At 48.0% G+C, this 23515-nt stretch overlaps 1 protein-coding gene across 3 annotated transcripts in view; it reads right to left on the bottom strand.

Moving 5' to 3' along the window:
• Window positions 1–586: 586 nt before the first annotated feature.
• Window positions 587–23515, bottom strand: part of SEZ6L (seizure related 6 homolog like) — a 173792-nt gene continuing 150863 nt past the window's right edge. Inside the window, exons 12-17 of one of the 3 annotated variants that reach the window (XM_058693100.1) lie at window positions 22480–22671; window positions 15118–15312; window positions 9249–9281; window positions 7309–7423; window positions 5488–5590; window positions 587–3842 (exon numbers count right to left, since the gene is read on the bottom strand). In XM_058693100.1, coding sequence (XP_058549083.1) covers window positions 3813–3842; window positions 5488–5590; window positions 7309–7423; window positions 9249–9281; window positions 15118–15312; window positions 22480–22671 — 668 coding nt within the window. In that variant the 3' untranslated portion in view covers window positions 587–3812. The remainder of the gene's footprint in view (window positions 3843–5487; window positions 5591–7308; window positions 7424–9248; window positions 9282–15117; window positions 15313–22479; window positions 22672–23515) is intronic. The other 2 variants (XM_058693098.1, XM_058693099.1) reach the window with 2 other exon arrangements.

Here is a 23515-nt window from a genome sequence, read left to right as displayed (position 1 = left end):
GGAATGGATATATTTTGCCTAAGAGAAGGATGTGAATTTTGGGGGGCCAGGGGTGAAACGATGGGCTGAATTGTGTCCCACCCCCAATAAATATGTTTAAGTCTTAATCCCCAATGTGACTGTATTTGGAGACAGGGCCTTTTAGGTGGTTATGAAGGGTAAATGAAGTCATAAGAGTGGAGCCCTAATCCCAGAGGAGTGTTGCTGTATAAGAAGAGGACAGAGAGAGAAGGTTATCTGCAGGCAAGGAGGAGAGCTCTCACCAGGAACTGAATCAGTCAGCACCATGATCTTGGACTTCCAGCCCCCAGAGCTGTAAGACGTAACCCCGTGTTGTCTAAGCCTCCTGTCTCTTTGTCATGGCAGCCCGCGTTGAGTATGTCTGATGACAGCTGCTGTCCTGTCTTGTTCCGAACATTCCCCCAATATTCTGGAAGCATTCCCAAGTCGTCAGCCTGTCCTGTCAATCAAAGTGGCAGCAGGTGTGACCCCAACCCAATCCCCAGACACCAGAACCCTCCCCGACCCCCGACCCTCTTGAGGCCATCCTGGAGTGTTTTCGTAACAAAAACCCCATAGATTTGCCTCTTTTTCATTTGTTTTATTAGCATCAATATATACAAAGTGGAAAATGACTTGACTTCATTATTCTAGCTTAGAAAGTTTGTTTTGCTTTTTCTTCTGTTTGGGGATAAAATGAAAATGAAAACGTCCCAGGTGAAAGCCTACCATTGAGGGTGCTGGACAACATTCCGTAATCTCTGACCTCGAAGCCCCCCCCCCCCCCCCCATGACGACTCAAGGGCATAGGAAAGTCATACCCTTTGGATTTACTCCAAAGAAAGGTCATTTTTTGCCCGAGGCTCACATTCAGCCTAAATCTACCCATACATTTACCAAGTCACTTCTGCTTATACAACCATCCTGATGATGCGGCCACTTGCTTCCTGCTGGGCAGTTTGGCAGTTGCCAAAGCTATCAGCCTGAGGCTCTGTAGGCTTTCCAAGGAGCTGGCTGCAAAAGATCTTATTTAAAGCATGTCTGTGGAACCAAGTAAGGACGGCCCTCACGTAGCAACCAGAGTACTTCTGTTGGCTAAATAATTCTACTCCTCCCCATCCCCCCCTCCCCAAAAAGCAAAAAGATGAGCTCCAAGCCAAAGAGGATTGAGTGTGTGTGTTTGTAAAGCACAGGGCGGTAGCTGACAGATACAGCTTATATGAATTAGCATGTAATACACACCATCACATGCATTCTTTGAACCTTGAAATCTCTGTAAACGATTTCCCCACTGTTTTGAAAACAAAGAGGGGCTTGTAGGAAAGGTCCTGTGGGTTGGTGCTCGGTTGCTCAAGATTGTATCCCATTCAAAAATATTGAATCCCGATGGGTTTTAACATCGACCTTATAAAAACAGACGTGTATGAGCCTAAATGAGACGCATGGTACATTTTTGGCACTATTTTTATCTTTTTACCTTTACAAACACACATTCAGGTATTCTAAAAAGAAAAACAGACACCAACCTGCCTTTTCAGTCACACTGTACATTGCCAAGCTCACATGATCCATCTTTAGATGAAAATAAATGTTTAAAACATGGTTCTATGTGCTGTACCACTAAGACAGAACTAAGACACTGGTATCCTGAAAAAAAAAAAAAACAACAAAAACCAACACCTTTCTATCCCTCAACAGCCAAGAAGGATTTCATATTTTGTCAGTCTTGATGAAAGGCAAATGTTTAGTTTCCATGTAACCATAGTATGCTCTAAAATTAAATATCATTAATCGAGTTCTTCCTTCCAGAGGACCCAGAGTTAGGGTTAGAATAAGCATCAAACAGAAACAAAAGCATAAGATTGGATTCTGCCCTTTAAAAAAAAAAAAGGTCGCCTTGTTTGCATTGTTGGGCCATCTCCAAACATGATGGTTACCTACTGATGATCTGGAATGACTCTCCTCTGGGTTTTTGTTTTGCATAAAGTGGGGTGGGTTTTGGGTGGCTGGAAGGCAGCCTTTAATGATCTCTTGCTGTGCATCAGGATGCATGCCTTAAGGAGCATATAAGCAGGATTCTTTTTTGGCAGAAGGAGAAAGTATTGGGCCTCTGATTCCCCCAAGATGGAACCCCAGGTGTCTCGCCGGGAGAAGGCTATGTCAAAGTCAACTGCCCTAGCCTGGTCCAGAGCTGTCTAGACAAGCTAACCAACATACGGACTCCAGCCATTCTCTCAATGGCATGGCAGCCGAGAGCTCTCTTCTTGTTTGAAAACCAGCTGACATAAAACGATTCTGGAGAGTGTGGGAGGGTGCCAACGTGGGCTCCGAAAGCACGGGGGCTGTCTTTCTCTGAGCCACCGGCCGTCACTAGGGAGGAGACGGTCCAGGGAGGCAAATCTACCTTGCCCGTACTATTCCTTCCACGTAGCCTCACCCATTGCCTTTTCTTTATTCCGTATTTGGAGAAGAAGTCTCCTGAGAGCCACACGCTCACCAGTCCCACTGGGTTGGAGCAAAAGGACGCAGATAAAATCTGAGGATGTGCAGGTGATTAATGAGGCGTTCAGGTTTCCCTTCCCGCCTGAAACTCCTCCTTCTGTCCTCCGTGGGGATCGAATTGTATGACCAAGATCCCATTGTGGGTTTAAATCCCCTGCTCCCGTTTTCCTGCCCCTCCGCGGCCAGCATTCACACCACGGTCCAACATCTGGGCAGAGCCTCGGAGAACAGAAAAGCAGTTTCTTCTCATAGGACCCTCCCTTCTGAAATCCTTGATTGCAGGTGTTTCTTCTGACACTTTTTAGAGAAACAGGGCACGCGAGTCTCCCTTATTTTGCAGGCTCCGGCATTGTAGTATTCCAGGAAAACAGACAGAGCTCCTCCCTAAGGATTTCAGGACGTGGTCCCTCCCCCTGCAGCACAAACCCTTGTAACCATGCGGGCGAAGCTCCCTGTGCCTCCAAAGCCCGCAGATCTACTGTCCCAGCTTGAGGGTGGCCTTTGCAGAACAAGGTGATGGACTCTGGCACTTGCAGCATAAATAACCTTCCCTTTCGCCACTGAAGGAGTCGTCACAGGAAAGAACATTGTATCAACTGGGTCCCCTCAACGTTCCCCGTCACCCCCACGCTTCACCAGCTTTTTCAGGTCTCTCATTTACTCTGAAACATTTTCTGATTCTGCCAGCCCCTGGCGAGGCCAGGGTGGCAAGCGAGAATGTTCACGCTAACCCCTCTGCCGTCTTCAGGAGGACCGGGGGAGGGGCCGTGGCAAGACCTTGGAGAAGAGGAGAGTATCAGAAGAGCGACCCCAGGATTTGTTTGGGAGCAGACCTGTTCAAGCTCCAGTCCGACCCGAGTTAATCCACCAACACACACCCTTTCCAACCTAATCTTGGCCTTGGATTTGTCCTAAAAGCACCGTGGGCGTGGACCCCAAAGATGCGTGAGGTTGATGTGATGCCGCCATTGCCTGGCGTTGCTGATGGAGAAACCCAGCGTCTGCTTGTGTCTTTTTTCCCCTCTGCCGCCACGTGAGTCATTTTGTTGGTCCTCTGCCCTCAGAGTCGAGGCTGTCTCATGAACCTGGCTGCAGTTCCAACACCTCCAACCACCCCTATTTCAATTTTAAATATAATAAATACAGCAAAGAAAAAAAAACCCAGGAAATCTTCCATAAAGACTCTAAAGAAAAGACGGACAAAACATTCTGGGGGTTTCAATCAAATGCCGCGTGGTCTCTGGATGAATCTCTCGAGGAGGTGTAGTTGAGTTCCTATCTGTGAGTTCCCTTCTCACGCGTAGCTCTCCTTAAATGGACACCTCATACTCCCTGGTTTCCTGCAAGAGACAGAAGCAACAGATCGAGTAAACCCTTGTGTGGTAGAGCCACGGGCAGAGCGTGCCTCAATAGCCTTTCGACCCAGCAAGGAGGTGAATAATGTGGGTAGCAAAGTTGAGTCACCCCAGCCAACAACCTGCCGGTCCCGGATGTGACAGTGAGCAGGGCTGAACCAGGACTATCACTCAGCCACAGCGAGCTGAAAGCACCATCTTGCAGACTGGTGAGCAAATTGGCATTTGTTGCTTTGAGTGACTGAGTTTTGGGATTATTTGTTACTCAGCATTATTATAGTGCTGGGTGACTGATACACTACACTAATAAGCATTAATAAGATCTAGTGTCTAAAATGCTAATTTTTAAAAATCAGCCTGACCTTCTTTTAGGATTTGGAAACAAAGTACATGGAATGTGAAATAACATATGACCTCTTCTTACTGGCGCCATATCTAAAATGTCTAAAACATGTGGATAGCAACCAATTCAATTTCTCCAATATTCATAGAGCGTGTGTAATATATTCCAGGCCTCCAGGACAGAGGAACAGGGAGATATAGGAAGTCATAGACATGGCCCCAGAAGAGGTCATTGTCCCGTGCTTTAACGGAGGTCTATGGTTCCTGCTGGGTCGACACAGATAAGCAATCATGTCTGTGCTTCATGGTAGATGGGAGTGGGGTGGGAAGACACTAAGGTGGCTCCCATGCTCCCCACCTCTTGGAGGTGACATTCTTGCATGATGCCCTTTCCTTATGTGTGGGCAGGACCTGTGATTGGCTTCCCATGAATAGAACACAGCAAAGGTGCTAGCATGTCTTGGCCAGGTCTCATAGCACCTCGACCAATTTTTTTCATGGTCCCTAAAAATGATGATTTGTTGTAATCAAGATATCCACTGGTGTATTTGATTGTTTGAGGTTCAACGGGAAGCGAGATAATATAGTGGTTAACGGCATCACTTTGAATTTGTATCCTGGCTCTAGGCTGTGCTTATCGTTTTCTCGTCTCTCTGACCTCTCCGTATCCTCATCAGTCACTCAGAGATAACTGCAGAATATATTACAAAGAGTTTCAGGGATTGTGTATTTAAGGTGCCTGGCTCCTGGTACCTATTATTATTATTATTATTGATCTTACTGTTGATCTCTGTCTCCTTTGCAAGACCATAAGCTCATTAATGGCTGGACCGTGTCTATTTGGTTCACGACTGTGTCCCTAGTACCCCACACAAATGTCTGCCACCCAAACGGGTTGGAACATTGCACATTGTCATTCAATACGGAGTGGAGTTCAGCCAGATGTGGGGTGCGGCCCATTGCCTCTGGTGGGTTCTGACCCATCTCAGCTGTGTCTCCATGGGTCTTTCTTTGGTGCAGCCAAAAGACTGTGATTTCTTTCTGTGACTGTTACTGCCCAGAGCAAGCCTTCCAGGCTTGTCATCGGCACGCAAAGAGAGCTGGGTTCTCCCAGCAGTTATCCCCATAGTGGTCACAGTGGGGCTGGGGCAGGACCACTGGCCATGCTTTTCTGGCAGTAGCATTGTGAGCCAAAGGAAATGAAACCTTCTGTTTTGATGTCGGTGCATTCGAAGCAGACAAGGAGGGAGGCACGGGCGTGGAGGGTGGAGAAGACAGACCAACTTACCCCTGTCTCATAAATGGGGTTGTCAAACTCGGTTTCCACGGTGATCTGGCTGTAGGGGTGGGAGTACATCAGGGGCAGGCGGAGGCTGGAGTAATAGCGGCATCTGGAGAAGAGACAATGGAAGAGAGAGAAATTACTTGTCCAATTGTTCTCAACTTCAACCCGGTCACTGATAACTAAAGCCTTAGTACCTCCCCTTACTGGGGAGGGGTAAAGCTCAACTGGTTTTTACCCGTAAGGTGGTTCAAGCGCCTGTTTAATGCAGAGAGAAAAAAGCAATAATGAGCATTTTTTGAGCACCTACTATGTACTGTGTTGCCTCAGAGCACCCTTCTCTGACTACCTATTTAAAAGGTGGTTCTTTGGGGTACCTGAGTGGCTCAGTCGGTTAAGTGTCCCACTCTAGGTTTCGGCTCAGGCCATGAGCTCGTGGTGTGTGAGATCGAGCCCCGCATTGGGATACGTGCTGACAGAGTGGAACCTGCTTGGGATTCTCTCTCTCCCTCTCTCTGCCCCTCCCTTGCACCTCTCCCCACTGTCAAAATAAATAAACTGAAAAAAAGGTGGTCCTTCCATTACCACACCTTATCTCTTTCCTTCATTGTGTTCCTCATGGTGTGTTATAATTTGTGTGTTTCTCCTCTCCCCCTACTACACTGTGGGCTCCACAAGGGCAGAAAAAATTTATATTGGGCAGAGGCCTGCCTCAGGGCCTTTGCACATACTGTTTATCTGCCTGGAATCCTCCTTTTCCAGATATTTGCACAGGCGACTCATTATTGCTTTCAAGTCCTTTCTCAAATGTCATTTCTCAGTGGGGACTCTTCTTTTAAAGTTCAACCACCTCCTCTAGCCCAGGTCCCTTTTGCTCCCTTCTCAGCTTTCTTTTCTCCCTGCATTCATCACCTCCTAATGTACACAGTCGGCTTTTGAACAACACAGGTTTGAACTGCGCAGGTCCACTTATATGTGGATTTTTCTTTTTGGATAAATACAGTATGGTACCTTTAAGTATCTTCTCTTATGATTTCCTTAATAACACTTTCTTTTCTCTAGCTGCCTCTATTGTAAGCATACAGTATATAATACATATAACATACAAAATATGTGTTACTTGACTGTTTAACCTGTAAGGTTTCCGGTCAACGGCAGTTTAGCGTTCAGGGAGTCAAAAGTTATGTGCAAAGTTTTGATCACTGGGTGTCGGCGCCCCTAACCCTCATTTGTTTCAAGAGTCACCTGTATTCTCTTTTACACTCTGCTTGTCTGTCTCTCTCCCATTAGAACCTGGGCCCCACATATCAAAGATCTCCTTCTGTTTTGTTCACAAGGATGTTCCTAGAATCCCCCCGCCCCCCAAAACTGCCCGGCACACAGTAGGTGCCCAATAATTGTGAATTTGAATGACTGAGTGAATATCCTGGCGATGGCTGAGTATCTTCCTTCCTCACTGCAGGCAAGCTCCACAACCCCAACACCCGGGACAACGTCTGGCGCGTGTTGGATTTGTCACGTGTGTCGAAAAAGCGAATGAATGAATGAGTGAATGATGGGGTAGATGTCAGTGTGCCTGGCAGTGTGAAAGATGTGTCTCTCTCATTAAACCACAGCTCCCTGAGGTCAGGGATCATGCCTCCTACCGTGGGGGGTGGGGCTGGGAGGTGCGCAATAGAAGTGTCTCCCCCGGAGCCGAGTTGAGTCATGTCATCTACAAGCACACAAGTACACCTGCCCCCAAGCTACAGGTGGTGACGCAGCCCCCCAGTGCTCTGGTCATTGAGTGGACCACAGCCCCCCACCCCCTGCCCCGAAGCCCCCTACCTGGTGATGTAAATGTAGGCTCCTCCCAGCAGTAAGGAGATGATGAGAACAGGGATGAAGATTGCCAGCGCCATGTTTCCCCCTTCCAGCGATGTCTCTGCTGCCGCTTCTGCTACTAAACACACAAGCCGGTGAAGCCCTCGTGTCTCACGCCCTTGGCCCATGTGGGTACCTGGCTCCCAGGGGAGCACCTGCCCTCCCAGGGCATCGCAGAGCCTTGGCCACCGGAGAACCATCCCCAGAGGGGAGAAGAGGCGGACGCTAGAGGGAATGGGGCTGGTTCTTTGCAATGGAGCCCACGGGGCTACGGAGAATTACACTCTTTCAAACCTCGGTCATACCATGCCCATTTTGGGGGGGGGGGCGGGTGGCTGGGTGCAGTTGAAATCTGGCTAAAATCCCTCAAGGAGAGACTTGGAGAACATCTCATGTGTGCTAACTGGGAAGGCAGATTTGCTCAGCATCCCATGGAAAACGGGGTGCTTTGCTGCACCCAGACTGACAGGTGTCCCCCAGACCCTCCAGGAGAGGGCGCTGGGCAGCCGGGTCCATTCTCAGTATGCACCTTGCGATGACACCCCAACTGGGGACACTCAGAGGCCGTGGCCGCACCCTCTCTGCCTCTCCGGGAGCCTCTCACCACCTCCCCCTGGGTTGTGGAAACTGTTGTAGCTGATGTAGGGGGCCAGGGGCATTTTCCCAGGATAGCTTGATGGGAGACCCTAAGTCTCTTCTAGATGCTCGTGCTCCAGGTTCTGTCTGCCATTTCTCCACGGCCACGGCCAATAGAGCTCAGCTGTGCACACCAATCTATAATCCATTAACTGCCACTCTCCAGAGTCTGAAAAATCGATCCTAACACCCATGACAACTGCATGAGCCCAAAACATTACGATGGCACTCATCATGTCTGAGTCACCCAGGCCTTTGAGACATTCCCATGGTTCATTGGTTGCTGAAAGGCAGCAAAGAGATGGCTTGAGAAGACACTAACACCACAAAGTGCCCTCTCTTTTCCCTGCAGGGTGACTAATATATGGTCCTCTTCTGCACTTACACCTGAGCCCCGGCCCTGCCTGTTTGGATTACAATGTCATCTGTTGCAAGGGAGAGCAGCTAATGACACGTAATTCACACAGCCCCACATTCTGACTGAATTACTTATTGTCAGAAAGCTAAGTGGCTCCAAAAATAATAATAAAGACTGCTTAACTGGTTACAACTTAAAACATGAATATATATATATATATATATATATATATATATATATGGTTTTTTTCTGACACCACATCCCTGGTGAGTGGCTTTGTACCAAAGTGAATGGAAATGATGCAGCATGCAGAATGTTTTACGTATGGGAGGGGTGGCAAGGGAAGGAAACATAGAATAAAAGCCAAAACAAAATCCTGGCTAGCTTTTACCATCCGTTCCCCATGAATAAATCTCACTTGGGAATTCCTAACAGGAGGAGAATCTAAAACCAGGAGGACACAGGGACAGGTAATTTGGGGAAGACAAAGACCAAAGGGAACACAGACCACAGGGCATCTGCCAGGCAGACCTTTCCCTCCCAAAGCCAGGGGGGTTCTCAGCATGGGAGGTGGGGCATCACTGGATTTAATTCCCCCAAACAGCACCACGTGGGTGAAAAGTTGTACAACAGGGTTGTGCCTTTCTCAGGACCCTCTGATATTCTGACCCCATGTTCATAACTTGTAGTAAATCCCTTTCAGGTCATAGTTAGGACCCTAGGTTGCAAATATGATGGCCTGGTTCTTTTACAATATGTTTTATTTTGAAATTATTTTCAGCAGTGTGAAGATGGGATTTCTGCTTGTTTTTTTTTTTTTAAGCACTTGGAGAAGAATATGCAAGGACCTGCCCTTGTTTTCTGCTATTAGCTTGATTTATTGGATTTTTTTTTTCATTATGGAACTCACCTTCTAATGCGTGTTCAAAGCTGTCTTGATTAACTGAAAGGGAAATTGGAAGCATTGGTTAATGTCAAGTGAATTCACTCTGCATGGAGTGACGGCAAAACATTAGGGGCAAAAGCCCACGCCATGCTTTGCTGAAGTTAGTACTAGGCTTTTCTTTATCTTGGGCTGCTGGAATTAGTGGAAATGCCTGGACACATTCCCTTCCCAGGGTCCTGAGAGATCGTGAGATAGATACGAAAAAGACAAGGATGACGGTGGTAATAGTGAACAATTACTGAACACTCACTGCATGTCAGACATTGTGCTAACAGCTTTATACATGTATGTGCTCATTTAACCCTTACAACAATCTCGTTAGGCAGATGCCATCATCATCCCCATTTTGCAGATGAACAAACCGAGGCTCAGAGAAGTAAAGCAACTTTTCTGACCTCACACAGCTTCTGTGCGGATGGAGGCAGGCTTTACGCTCAAGACCACTCGACCTTCCCCACCCTCTGCTTTTAATCACATAGTTCTGCCCTTTTTTTTTTTTTTTAATTTTTTTTTTCAACGTTTTTTTAAATTTATTTTTGGACAGAGAGAGACACAGCATGAACGGGGGAGGGGCAGAGAGAGAGGGAGACACAGAATCGGAAACAGGCTCCAGGCTCCGAGCCATCAGCCCAGAGCCTGACGCGGGGCTCGAACTCACGGACCGCGAGATCGTGACCTGGCTGAAGTCGGACGCTTAACCGACTGCGCCACCCAGGCGCCCCAGTTCTGCCCTTTTATTGTTCCTTATGTAAGACAAAGATTGACCAACGGTGAGGCTCGAGACAGAGCCCCAAATCCAGAATCCAGCCAGAGGCGAAACTGTTTTCCTGCTTTGAAATACATGTTTATACGAACCTTTCTGGTTTGCCTTCTATTCCATATTTATTTGGCTATTATTTATATTCTATGTAAAGCGATTTTCATTCACTGTCACAGACTAGAACTCTCTGGAATTCACTCATTTCCCTGTATTCCTTATACAAGTTCTCTGGAAGTTCAAGACGATAAAGACTGACATTCCCAGGTTTTGGCCCCAAAGACCTCATGGTAGCCGAGCACAGAAATATACCCACACGGATGTGTTTCAAAGATGCAAAACCCCAGGGCGAAGGGCTTAGATAAAAAGATTGCATTATAAAGGAGTGACAGGGGATGGTCACCAGAGGCCCAGCTGTACTCATGTCCTAATACTCAGACTTCCTAATCTGTGCCTTGGTCAAAGTCACTCTTTGACTTTAGTCATTACCATGTGATGCCAACTGAATCAGCCAGCTTACTAACTAACTGACTGCAGGTGTCTCTGGAATTAGGGCAACAGGACAATGGAGGGATGGGGACAGATGCTTCCTGCCCAAGATACGGGCTGGACATTGGGTGCGTGTGTGGGAGTGCAGGGACTCCTACTGAACCTCGAAGCCAGAAGGAAGCCTTGAACTTGTGTCCCTTGGAGTGTGGTCAGTGGCTCCTGGGGCACATGCTAAAATGCAGCCTCCTGGGCCCTGCCTTTTCCTTTTATTTCACACAAAGAGGAACCAAGGTCGGAGAGGGAGGGTGGCTGGCTCAAGGGCATGCAGCTGGTCCACAGCAGAGTCAGGCAGAAGCCCCGCCCCTGAGTCCCAGTCAGGTGGCTTTACATTGGCGCTCAGTCACCTTGCTAACTCCAGATCACAAAATGTCCGTGCAGCCCACATTTTTTTGGAAGGGGAAGTGACTTCTCATTGCCTTACAGAGTCATGGGGTCTCAGGGGTAGAAATGGAGGGGAGAGAAGGATGTAAGGATCCCCCAAGATCCTTTCCTGCCAGAAACTCTGCTGTGCCTGAGAAAGAAAGTGGGGGGGGGGGCAGGGGGCCACTCACCTGCTGGGGCTTCAAGGGCTCACCTATCTTAGAACATAGAGGGTTCAGGGATTGAGCAACTTCTATCTTTTCGTATGTTTTTGATCACGTGTGTATTTTCGGATGGCAGTTTCATTTTCCCTTAAGATTGGCAACATCAAAAAAAAATGATAGCATCCAATGCTGGCAAGGACGTGCGGAAAGGGACATTATCACCCATTATTAGAGGGGGGGCACGAATCACTATGGTTATGGAAAAGGATCTGGCAAAATCCACAAAAACTCAGCATCCACGGATCTTTGCCCACACCACTGATCCCAATTTGAGGAATGTGTCCTATTTGACGAGAAAAGTCAGCACCCGAAGATTCATGGGCAAGGGTGTTTCTGGGCAACACGAGACCAAAAAAACAAGAACCCGGAAAAGAACCGGGAGATCCGTCCACAGAGGAAGGACTGGACACATCATGATACATCCCAGCGTGGAATGATGGGCGGCAATGAAAAAGATAGGGCAGAAGCCACATTTTTCCTTTTTTTCCAACTTGACGGAGATGTGTGATAAGTGGGGAAAAGCAAAACACAAGGTAAGTATCCTTCGAAGTGTTTTTACTTGGAAACCAACATCCCCTGCCCCACCCCCTTCCCCGTGCAATGTATCTATTTGTGTGAGTCCAAGGAACTGGGAGATGGGACACTGGGGGGTGATTAGTACTGGCTTCCGGGGAGGAAAGGAAGGGCTGGAGAACAGAAGAGAAGAGCTGCTAACGCTTTCCTTGCGGCTCTGATTTCTTCTACCTCTTGCACGAGATACTTTTGTAGCTAATCCAAAAAGAATATAAACAGTCCTGGGGCAGATCAAAAACGGCCTTTTAATCTATCTTAAACTTAGATTTCTTATAAAAAAAAACCTATTAATTTTCCTCCACGCAGGACTCTTACTCGCAACACCAGATTAATTTCTGTTACCGTCCATGTAGCACTTAGAAGGTTTACAGGAAATCTTAACCGGGGGAAGACATCCCCGTGTTTTAACTCTACAAAGCAGATCTCCTGTGCTATCGAAAATAAATTCGCACACAGGGCTGGATTTAGTCAAGACTAGGGGAGGAATTTGGGAGGAGGAAGGCAGTTTAAGGAATTTAAGAGGAGGAAGATAGTCATCTTTTTTTTTTTTTTTTAAGTTTATTTATTTTGAGACAGAGACAGAGACAGAGACAGCGCAAGTAGGGGAGGGGTAGAGAGAATCCCAAGCAGGCTCTGCACTGTCAGCACAGAGCCCAGCGCTGGGCTTGAACTCGTGAAGCTGTGAGATCAGGACCTGAGCCGAAACAAAGAGACTAGACGCTTAACTGACTGAGCCACCCAAGCACCCCAGGAAGATAGTTGTCATAAATCCCGGTTGCTGATTCCTTATTTTTCTTTGCATTTCAACACGATCTCTTGCCCTCTTATTAAGAACTGCTTGTATAAAGACTTTGCTCTTGCAGGATAAACCCCTGCTTGACTCCAGGTGAGAACATCCTGCTCTAGGCCCGTGTTTCCCACATTTGCCAGATGGTAAGACTCACCGCGGATGCTAGTTACCCTGGCTCCCTGGGTCCTGCTCTAGACCCAGTGAAATTAGCATCTCCCCTGCAGGGACCCAGAAATCTGTTTATACTTGCACTCTGTGTTTGGAAATCACTGCCTTAAATGGTTCTCAAATTCGAAGTGTATTTGAGCAACCCAGAGCTTGTTACAATGCTTATTTTAGGGTCTTACCCCTCCGGTTCTAATTTTGTAGATCTGGGGTAGATTCCAGAATTTATTTCTTGTTTTTTAATGTTTATTTATTGAGAGAGAGAGAGAGAGAGAGAGAGAGAGAGAGAAATGCAGAGAGAGAGAGAGGGAGACACAGAATACAAAGCAGGCTCCAGGCTCCGAGCTGTCAGCACAGAGCCCGACGCGGGGCTCAAACTCACGAACTGTGAGATCACGATCTGAGCCGAAGTCGGACGCTTAACCGACTGAGCCACCCAGGCGCTCCAGAATGTGTTCCTAATAAACAGTCTGGGTAATTCTAATGCTGAAGTCACTGGCTGGTTGGAGGCTATCAGCCTAACAGCTGTGAAGCCCACCCTGACCCAGCCCGCTGGAGAAGAGGCAGGATATTGACAATCAGGAGATATGGGTTCAAGTCCCAGATTTGTCTCGTAACAGCTGTGTGGCTTTGAGACAGTCACTTAACTTCTCTGAGCCTCTCTTTTTGTAAAATGGGTACAATCCTTCATTTATCTTAGAGAGTGGTCCTAAGGCTTTAAATGAGGTAATTCAGGGGAAAAAAAACCATTTAAAAAATTTGAGGTAAATTTCACATAACATAAAATTAACCATTGTAAAGTGTGCAATTTTGTGGCATTTAGCACACTCGCAATGTTGGGTAGCCACCGCCTCTATCTCTTTCCAGAACATTCGCATCACCCCTGAAAGGAAACTTTGTACCAACGAAGCAGTTACTCCTTTCTCTCCACCCAGCCCCCGGCAGCCACCAGTCTGCTTCCTGTCTCTACCAATTTACCGATTTTGGATATTTCATATAAACGTAATCATAGGATATGTGATCTTTTGTGTCTGGCTTCTTTCTCTTAGCATAAGGTTTTCAATGTCCATCCGGGCTATGGACACAGCAGCACTTTGCTCCTTTTCATGGCTGAATAATATTCCACCATATGGATACGCCACATTTTGCTTATCCACTCATCAGTTGATGGACATTGGGGTTGTTTCCATATTTTGTGAACGATGCCTCTATGAATATTCGTTTACAAGTGCTGGTTTGAATACCTATTGGCAATTATTTTGTGCATATACCTAGGAGCAGAAATGCTGGTTGGAAAACATTTTTAAGACTCAGTGCTGAAGTTCATGAATAAGGCATGTGTGCATCCACTGAGGCGATGGGTTCCCAAATAGAAATGTAAAACTCCATGCTTCCCTTCTTGCTGGGGAGAGAATTCAGAGTATTCTGCCTGATTCTCAAGGGGGTTTTGACTCCATAAAAGGTTAAGATCTACTGGCCTAAAGCATTGAACGGCTTTAAGATATTGTTATTAATCGCACATCTTAAAGACCCAGATAAATGGATCCAAGTCTCACTGGGTATTCCAATTCTTAATTTCAATGATGAGGGTTTCACGGATTCTAAAATACATTTCGCTCTTGACCATCTCTGGGATGGGGCGTGTCTTACAACCAATGGCATGTTAGTCACTCCACGGCCAGCAGGTGGCGCCCACGATGCCCGTGCACCGTCCCCACCCCCGCCCCCACCGTGCACCCACCACAGCCTTTGGAGATTGGGTGCGAGCAGCTTGGGAGACCACCCCAGAGGCAACAGCGCAGCAGTTGTAACCCTTGGCAACCAAATGGTTGGGAAAACGGGGTGCAGGAGGTGGGAAATGTTTAAGCCACGTGACCAAAGAGGAGTCAAAAGCAGAATGGCTTTTCTTTATGATGAAAATCTAAGTTTTAAAGAGCGCCTTCAGGATAAAAAAAAAAAAAAAAGTTAGACAGGGAGGGAGCCAAAGCATAAGAGACTCTTAAAAACCGAGAACAAACTGAGGGTTGATGGGGGGTGGGAGGGAGGGGAGGGTGGGTGATGGGTATTGAGGAGGGCGCCTTTTGGGATGAGCACTGGGCGTTGTATGGAAACCAATTTGACAATAAATTTCATATTTAAAAAAAAGTTATAAAAATAAATAAATAAATAAATAAATAGCACCTTCAGTAAGTAAAAATAAAAATGCTAAGCCAGGAGAAGGCAGAGTGCGCCATAGTTTAATTGACAGCAATTTTTTTTCCCCCTTTCTCAGTGGTGCGGAAAATAATGGCGGTATCTTAGATTTAATGAAATACAGTGACTCGGCTTTTCTTCAGGCCAGGCTGAGAATCCTAAGAAGCCGGACCTGACATCTGCGGGGCCCTCCATCCCAGGGTCGAGAGTAGGTTTCTTTACCTTTACACACGGGCAGTGGCCCGTTCCAGTGGGATGGCTGTCCCAGGAGGCATCGAATGGTCACTTCGCCCATGAGCTCAAAGCCTTCGTAGCACATGAAGGTGAGGGACTCTCCCGGCAGGTAGAGCCTCTTGTACAGGATTTGGTACCCGTTTTCAGGCAAGCCAGGGTTATCACATGCCAGCGACTCCTCCGCTGAAATGCAAGCCCAAAGCAGCTCTGATGAGACGATGCAAATCTGTGGGGACGCCCACTCGCAGCTTGTCTGATCTGGCTTTGGCCGGCCTCTCCGTTACCATCTCCCTGCATTCCCCTCACATCCAACTGGTTCCCATTCCTCAGATCCATCGCCCCACCTCCCACCTCCGGGCACATGTGGCACACGGGCACGAGCAGATGGCCTGGGCTGCGGAATCTGGGTTAAAATCTGGGTTCTACTATGCACGAGCTGTGTGACCGCCAGCAAGGGCCACACCCTCTCTGAGCCTCAGTTTTCCTCATCAGTCAAATGGAAAGAATGGTAGTATCTATCTCATAGGGATGTGGAAGATTAAATAAGACAATGAGTATGAAGTGTTTACAGCACGTTCTTGGCAGGTCACAGGTGCTCGGTAAATGATGGACGGATGGCAGTGTTGTTACATTATGAAATACTCTTCTCGTGCCTTATACCCTACCTGCCCACCCCGCCCGGGTAAGTCTTGCCTTTCACTACTCAGTCCCCATTTCTCCTCCTCCAAGAAGCCTTCCCTGGTGCCCTCTACTCCAAATAGAGTCACTGATCTTTCAGTTCTTCCTCCACCCAGCAGTGAACACGCTGAGTGTATTTAATTATTTAGTATCTGTTTCCCTCCCTGGGGAGGAGCTCGTCAAGGCATGCTTGAAGCTCAGGGTCTGCTCGTATACAGTAGGAGCATCATAAATGACGCCTGGCAGCTTATGACTTCTTGGGGAGAGTTGAACCCATTCCTAGTTTAACCAATCCCAGGCTCTGGACTCCATTTTTTCTGCCCGTGACATAAATGGACTTGGACAACACCCCACCCTTAGCTGGGCAATGACATTCCCACTCCGAGGATATACCCACACTTTGAAATAAGATCATCTAAGGCAGGTTTTCTCAACGTAGATGCTACTGACGTTTGGGGCTGGGTAATTCTTTGTGGTGGAGCCATCCTGGCCTTTTCGGCTGTTGAGCAACGTCCCTGACCTCTACTCATTAGCTATGGGGAGCACCCTTGTTGTAACAACCAAAATTGTCTCCAGGAACTGCCACTGACAAATGTCTCCGGGGGAGGAGCCAACTCATCTCTGGTTGAGAATCACTGATCTAAGCTTTTAAACAATTCTGGTTGCAATCCGTGTGAACTTCCCTGTTCTTTCTCAGGGATACAGCTGAGTTGGACTGACGGTATTAAACATAATCACAAACCTACTCTCATTTCTATTTTTCTCTGCATTTCTCCCCTCTCCTTAACCGTAGAATTGTTTTTAGTATTTATTTATTTTTGAGAGAGAGCCAGAGCGCACGTGGGGGAGGGGCGGGCAGAGAGAGAGGGAGACACAGAATCCGAAGCCGGCTCCAGGCTCCGAGCTGTCAGCACAGAGCCCGATGTGGGGCTCGAAGTCGTGAACCGTGAGATCATGACCTGAGTTGAAGTCGGACGCTCAACCTGAGCCACCCAGGCGCCCCCCACACACAGTTGTTTTTTTTTTTTTTTTAAGTTTATTTATTTATTTTGAGAGAGAGAGGGAGGGGAGGAGCAGAGAGAGAGGGAGGGAGAGAATCCCAAGCGGGCTCCACACCGTCCACACATAGCCTGACGTGGGGTTCGAACTCACAAACCGTGGGGTCGTGACCTGAGCCGAAACCAAGAGTTAGATGCTTGAACAACGGGGCCACCCAGGCGCCCCTCAGATTCCCTAAGTTATTGCTATGGAATGGTTTGTAATATACCAAGCAAGAAAGCACTGAAACCGTGTGGTAATTAGCAACCAATGTTACTTGGGCGCCTGCTGTTCGGCAGACTCATTGCCACGAGCTTCCGTATTATGGTTGGCATGATCATTCTTTCTGATGAGGACGCCAGTTTGTTCAGAGTCACACAGCTGGCAAGTGGCAGGGCTGGGACGCAAACACGGACCCGCGGGGTTTTAAGTCCTGTGCATTTAGTGGTTCTGCTGCAGTGGAGGGCTCTTCTTGTGGGCTATCATGAATTCCTCCGAGCTACTGCCTTCTCAGAGACAGGAATTTCTAAATGAACATGGGCCACCCAGCTGGAGCCCGGCATATGGGAGCCAAGGTGAGGCCGCTGGGGATGGCCCGGCGGTGGAAACTTTTACTACGGCCACAGTGTGGCCATGGGGGGCTCTGCCCCGGGCAGGCAATCTCCCTGCCTTCCACCCGCAGTGTTCTGAGGGCAGGGCTGTGAAGAGCCAGGGCCTCCCGGGGAATCCCTAAATGCCTCCCTGGGGTGCCACCCATACAACCCTGGCCGAATGTGTCGGACCCACTACGTTGGGTGGTGTGGTTCGTGTCTTCCGGACAGGAGCCTCAGAAGCCATGTACCATGTCACCGGCAAAGGAGGGAAGTCGCAACAAAAGCCTCCAGGTGCAATAAAGACCACATTAGTACTGCCAACAACAACGACGACCGTAATAGTAGCAAGTGCTGTCGTTGGTTGAGTGGGCTGGGCCTGAGGGATGCAAAATCCCACAGGATACGATCCTACTGAGTCACGTATTCGATTCTACGAACACATAAAGAGATCATTTCAATACGCTGCCACCAGTGCTGTGATCGGCGAAACTGTAGGAGCCATGGGAGATCACAGGAAGAGAAACATGACCTAGCCTAGGCAGTCAAGGAGGCCTTTCTGGAGGCGGTGATGCTGGGGTTTATTATTTCCTCCACAGACCTATCCTTCCTTCTTCCCTTTACAACAGACCTCAGGCTCCACGAGAATGTGGATCATGTCTGTTTATATGTCCCCACACGGTGCACGGAAGCACCCCTGGGGGTGCCACCGTCTGAGATTGTTTAAAAAATTTTTAAAAACAGACCCATGGGAGCTGTTCCAACATTGGATAGAGCTACATTCTTTCTGACGATGCCCCGTCTTTGCAAAGCTGGGTTTTCTGCGGTGACTACGCGGAAAAGCAAAAACTATGATAAAATCAGTACGGAATGGAACGAAAGGGGCAGAGTGCAGCCTGTCACCAAAATATGAGAAATTTGCTGGAGCCCAAGAGGCACCCACATCCCTGTAGCTGTGACTCTAGTTATATAAGAATGCAATTAAGATCCAATCTTTTCATATGTGTGTCACTTTTTCAAATGACTACGGAGTTGTGAGTATATAGGCTACTGACGAAGCTGTTTGGACCAGACGACTTAATGAATGGAACCGTGAGGTATTCTGGCCCAGGGTATTTACCCCAAAAAATTCCTGAGATGGCAAAGGGTACTGTGAATTGCGAGGGTTTGGACGTGCCTGTGCCCGCATTTGAATAACCAAATGGACTGCTTCCAACCGCCCCGCCTGGGAGGGAGTATCATACCCCCCCCTTTTTTTTTTTGCAGCTGAGGGCTTGGAGGCCCAGAGAGGGCAAGCTACTCGCCCGAGGTCACCCAGCAGAGCTGGGGGTATGGGCCTGGCTGTGAATTCCACATAGTTCTACTTTTGTTTGACCTGTCTGTCCTTAAAGGCACGAAAAGACATGGTTTTGAGTCCCCGCTGGACCCAGCTATGGCCTTGAGCAAGCCACCCTGAACAGGAACCGGAGACAGCCAGGGCTCTGTCTGCTTTGTGAGCTTGTTGGTGGAGGACCTTTGTCAAAAGCAGAGCGCTACAACTTTGCTCGGAAGCTGGGACTCTGCAGAACGATCAGGGTGGGAAACGATGCTTCTGGGCTTAGGCTTGGGTTGGAATCCTGGGCTCCCTCCTCCCCTGCTGTGTGACTTCGGGAGAGCTGCTCATTCTCTCTGGGCCTCCTTTGCCTGCTTTTAAGTGAACCCACCTACCACCCATACGTGTGTTCCAACCGTCTGAATGCCGGAGAAGGGCTTGCAGGGCAAAGGAGCCCATCCAGTGGGGCTGGTCCCCCCTGTTCCGTAGAGGAAATACTCCCAAACTGTGCACGCCTAACACACGCATCCGTACAAACACCCTCAGAACCTAATACAACCTCCCTCTCTCACCCTGGGCCCCCGATGCCAGAACCTGACCATCCTCTGCCTCGAATCTCCTGCCGGGCTCGCTTGCCTGTAACGGGTTCCTCTCTGGGCTTCCGGGAGCCTCGCATATCTCCCGACACCCAGCTTGGCTTGTGACTCATTAGCACGGGTGTCAGGGAAGCTGTCACAATGGAGATTCTGGGGTGAGACAGTCCCGAAGGGACGGAGGTGTGCGCCTCTCAGAAACCCAGCAGCCGGTGTAGCTCAGAGGGTCTTTGGAGGCTGTGCCTCATTAGTGAAGTGCCTTTTCTTCCTTACTTGCTTCCTTCCTACCTTCCTTCCTACCTTCCTTCCTTCCTTCCTTTCTTCCCTTTCTTTCTTTCTTTCTTTCTTTCTTTCTTCTCTCTTCCTTTTCTTTTTCTTTCTTTTTTTTCTTCCTTCCTTCCTCCCTTCCTTTCCTTTCTTTTTTTCTCTTTCTTCCTCCCTTCCTTTTCTTTTTCTTTCTTTCTCTTTCTTTCTACCTTCCTTCCTCCCTTCCTTTCCTTTCTCTTTCTTTCTTCCTTCCTTTTCTTCGTTCCTTCCTTCCTTCCTTTTCTTTTTCTTTCTTTCTTTTTTTCTTCCTTCCTTTTCTTTTTCTTTCTTTCTTTCTTTCTTTCTTTTTTCTTCCTTCTTTCTCTTTCTTTCTTTTCTTCCTTCCTTCCTTCCTTCCTTTTCTTTCTTTTTTTCTTCCTTCCTTCCTTTTCTTTTTCTTTCTTTTTTCCTTCCTTCCTTCCTTCCTTCCTTCCTTCCTTCCCTCCTTTCCTATTTCTTTCTCTTTCTTTCTTGCCTCTTTCTTTCTTTCTTTTCTTCCTTCCTTTTCTTTCTTTCTTTCTTTCTTTCTTTCTTTCTTGCCTCTTTCTTTCTTTCTTTCTTTCTTTCTTTCTTTCTTTCAATGCTATCTCCACCTTTCAGGACTTTTAAATAAGCTTTTATTTTTCGCTTCTCATCTCTGGGTCTCTGCAGCTTGACTGGTTCAAAGTGTTCTGATCACCCTTACAGTCACCAGGAGGAAATGGGAAACGCATTTGGTTTCCTGGGCTGCTGTAGCAAAGTGCACTTGACCAGGGGTCGGGGGCGGGGGGGGGGCTTTGAACAACAGAAATGTATTGTCTCACAGCTCTGGAGGGTAAAAGTCTGAGGTCAAGGTGGCCACGGGGTCACGCTCCTTCTGAAACCTGGGGGGAAGGATCCTCCCGTATCCCCACCTGGCTTCCAATGGTAGCTTGGGCAATTCTTGGTGTTCCTCGACTGGTAAGCCTGGAATCACGCTCTCCCTGGGTCTCCATGTTCAATTTCCCTCTTCTTCTGAGGACACCAGGCACTGGACTGGTGCCCATCCCAATCCTGTGGGACCTCATCTTCACTTGACTACCTCTGCAAAGACCCTAGTTCCAAAAAAGGTCCAAGTTACTGCGTCGGGGCTAGCCAACACTTCCTTCCAGGAGACACAATTCTCCCCATAACGTGGTGTCCACCTGGCCCAAAGGTCTGGGGACTGGAAGGGGATGTGCTTGCGGGTGAGGGCTTAGGGCCATGGGCTATAACTCCGCTGGGACATCCCTGCACGGGTTTGTGCCCTGCCACCTGCAGCGAAATAAGGGTGAGGGTAAAGCTCCTGGTAGGCACCCTGGACTCCAAGGCCGGTCCCAGCTCTGCTCATGGAACAGACCTGTGACCTTGATCACATGTCCCTGTGGGTCTCAGTTTCCCTTCTAGGCACACATACATGCATCCACACATTTACAGATATGTACACAGTATGTGAATTTACACACCTATACGTTCACACGCGTATATAATCTGTTTAGCAATGTGTTTCATACATTCAGTCAACAAAAACTGTTGTTACCTATTTTCCCATCTGAGGCCTGGTTTCTTTAGTATATTTGCACACACACACACACACACACATCATATATATGCACGTTCACAAATGCATATCATGTGGTTAGCACAATGTCTTACACAATCGATAAATAATGACCATTATTGTCTGTAAAAGGGAGCCAACGTGTCTTGTGTCTGAATTACCCATCAGCTGTATATAGCATTTTACCTCCAAGATGCCCTTAGCTCTGAAATTCTAGGACTTGGACTAAAGAGGCAGATGGGGACCCAAGGTGTGTGGTCCAAGATTCTTTGTTCTGTGGGAACACCGAACAATAAAGTCTCCCTTTTCTGTGCAGAAACCTTTAATGTTGATGTAGCCGTACTGGCAGCTTGGAGCCTGCCTGGGAGTCTCTCTCTCTCCCTCTCTCACTCTTTGCCCCTCCCCTGCTCGCACACGTGCACACGTGCTCACTCTCACTCTCCCTCTCTGAAAAATAAATAAATAAACATTAAAAAAAATATCAGCGTGGCTGACGGGTTCTCAGGTCCACATATTTATTGTGTGAGGCTTTCTTCCTTCTGTGTAGCCTCTTGATTTCTCTAAGCGATGGTTCTGACCCCTGGCTACACATCGAAACCCCGGGGGAGCTTTGAAAAACCCCAGTGCTCGCACTACGCCCCAGGCCGGGAGCATCAGACTCTCCAGTGAGTTTTAAAACTTCTCGGGTGATTCCTCGTGCGGTCAGCCTGAGACCCCTGGACCACTGCCCTCCACCTCCCCAGCTTGGCAAGAAAAGAATTCCTCCCTTGTCAGAGTGACTTCGGAAGCCTTTTTGTTTTTTATTTTTTTATGATTAAGAAAGCCCAAAAGTCTTTTCCTAACCCAACATTTGTGTTAGGGGTTTCACACAGATAAGGCCAAAGAGAGTTTAAGTCGGCCTGTTTCGTGTCCTGTGGACGACCTGATTTTCAGCAGAGGCAGGCAGGTCTGGGTTTGACCCTGGCCTCCACTAATTAACTGGCTGTGTTTCACGGGGCAATGACTTGACTTCTCTGAACCTTAGTATTCCTCTTTTGAAATGGAGACAACAGTACAATGCTCACGAGGCTCCCTGAGGCGAAGGGAGGTGAATCCACAAATTTTACTGTAAACGACATGATATCCAATGCCTTCAATCTGCCAGCTACGGCGTGGGATAGTAATAATAATAAACCCTCCCGAAGGCTGGAATGCATCCTCCTAGCAGCCCAGCCCTCCACCACGAATACGAGGAAGCGGACCCACTCAGGCATCAAGTCAACACACAGGACTCACAAACGCAGTGGGGCAGGCGCGAGGTCCAGATGGGCGTGCCGGTCTCGCGGCTGTAGCACGTCAGAAGAGAGCTCCCTTCCAGCACAAAGCCCGGGTTGCAGGTGTATTGGATGGTGGTGCCCACCAGGAGTACGGGATCCGAGATTAAGCGGGTTGAGTGGTCCACTTCCCCGGGGTCGGTGCAATACATGACTAGGGTGAAATCAGACCGGGAGGGCGTTAGGGCTCTGGATGATCACAGGTTTGCTGAGAGCTGCGGGATGACGTGGACAGTTTCCTAACTCGGTTCTTTTCCTGTTTGGAAGATCATGCACCTGAGCCCATCAAAGGTGGCTGGAGAACAGGCCAGGATGAAACAGATTTGCATTTAATTCCACTTACAGGAAGCAGCCCAAAGAAATATTTGCATCAGGGCCCAAAGACCTACGTACGGGGTTGTACATCATTGCACCGTGATTTGTAATGGTACAAAAGAGAGAGAGAGAGAGAAAGAGAGAGAGAGAGAGAGAGAAACAGTGTAGATCCTTTGACAGGGGAAGAGTTAAATACGGAACAGCCTTTCTATAGAATCCTGAGCAACCACCGAAGAGAACAGAGTGAGGAGCCCTTCACTGCTTTCTTTGTGGTGCTTGAATCTAGCAAAACAAGCACCCATTACTCTTCAATTAAAAAATCAATAGACATAAAAGGAAGACAGTAAACCAATTAAAAAAGAATGACGGAGGACGGAGGACGTGTGACATGAAAAAGGGTCTGGATTTCTGAGCTGCAAAACGGCAGGCACAAGGCACTTTGTATACAGTGATCCCTGTTGTGGCAAAATATCGGTCTCTCCAGCCGTTTCTGTAGGGCTATCTCTCTGTCTATGTTTGCACGGGACACATGCACATACGTGTATCTGTGTAACACACACTGTGACTGGAACAACACAGAATAAACTTTTAAGAGCGGCATCATTTCTCGAGAGTGAGATCATGAGGGATTTTCACTTTGTACCCCGAAATGTTGCTACTAGTTGAGTACCGTAAGGAAGCAC

The sequence above is a fragment of the Neofelis nebulosa genome, chromosome 11 (genome assembly GCF_028018385.1).
Source record: "Neofelis nebulosa isolate mNeoNeb1 chromosome 11, mNeoNeb1.pri, whole genome shotgun sequence".
NCBI classification, from domain to species: Eukaryota; Metazoa; Chordata; class Mammalia; order Carnivora; family Felidae; genus Neofelis; species Neofelis nebulosa.
The sequence above is the reverse complement of the archived record's forward strand: the minus strand, read 5'-3'. Positions and strand labels throughout refer to the sequence as shown.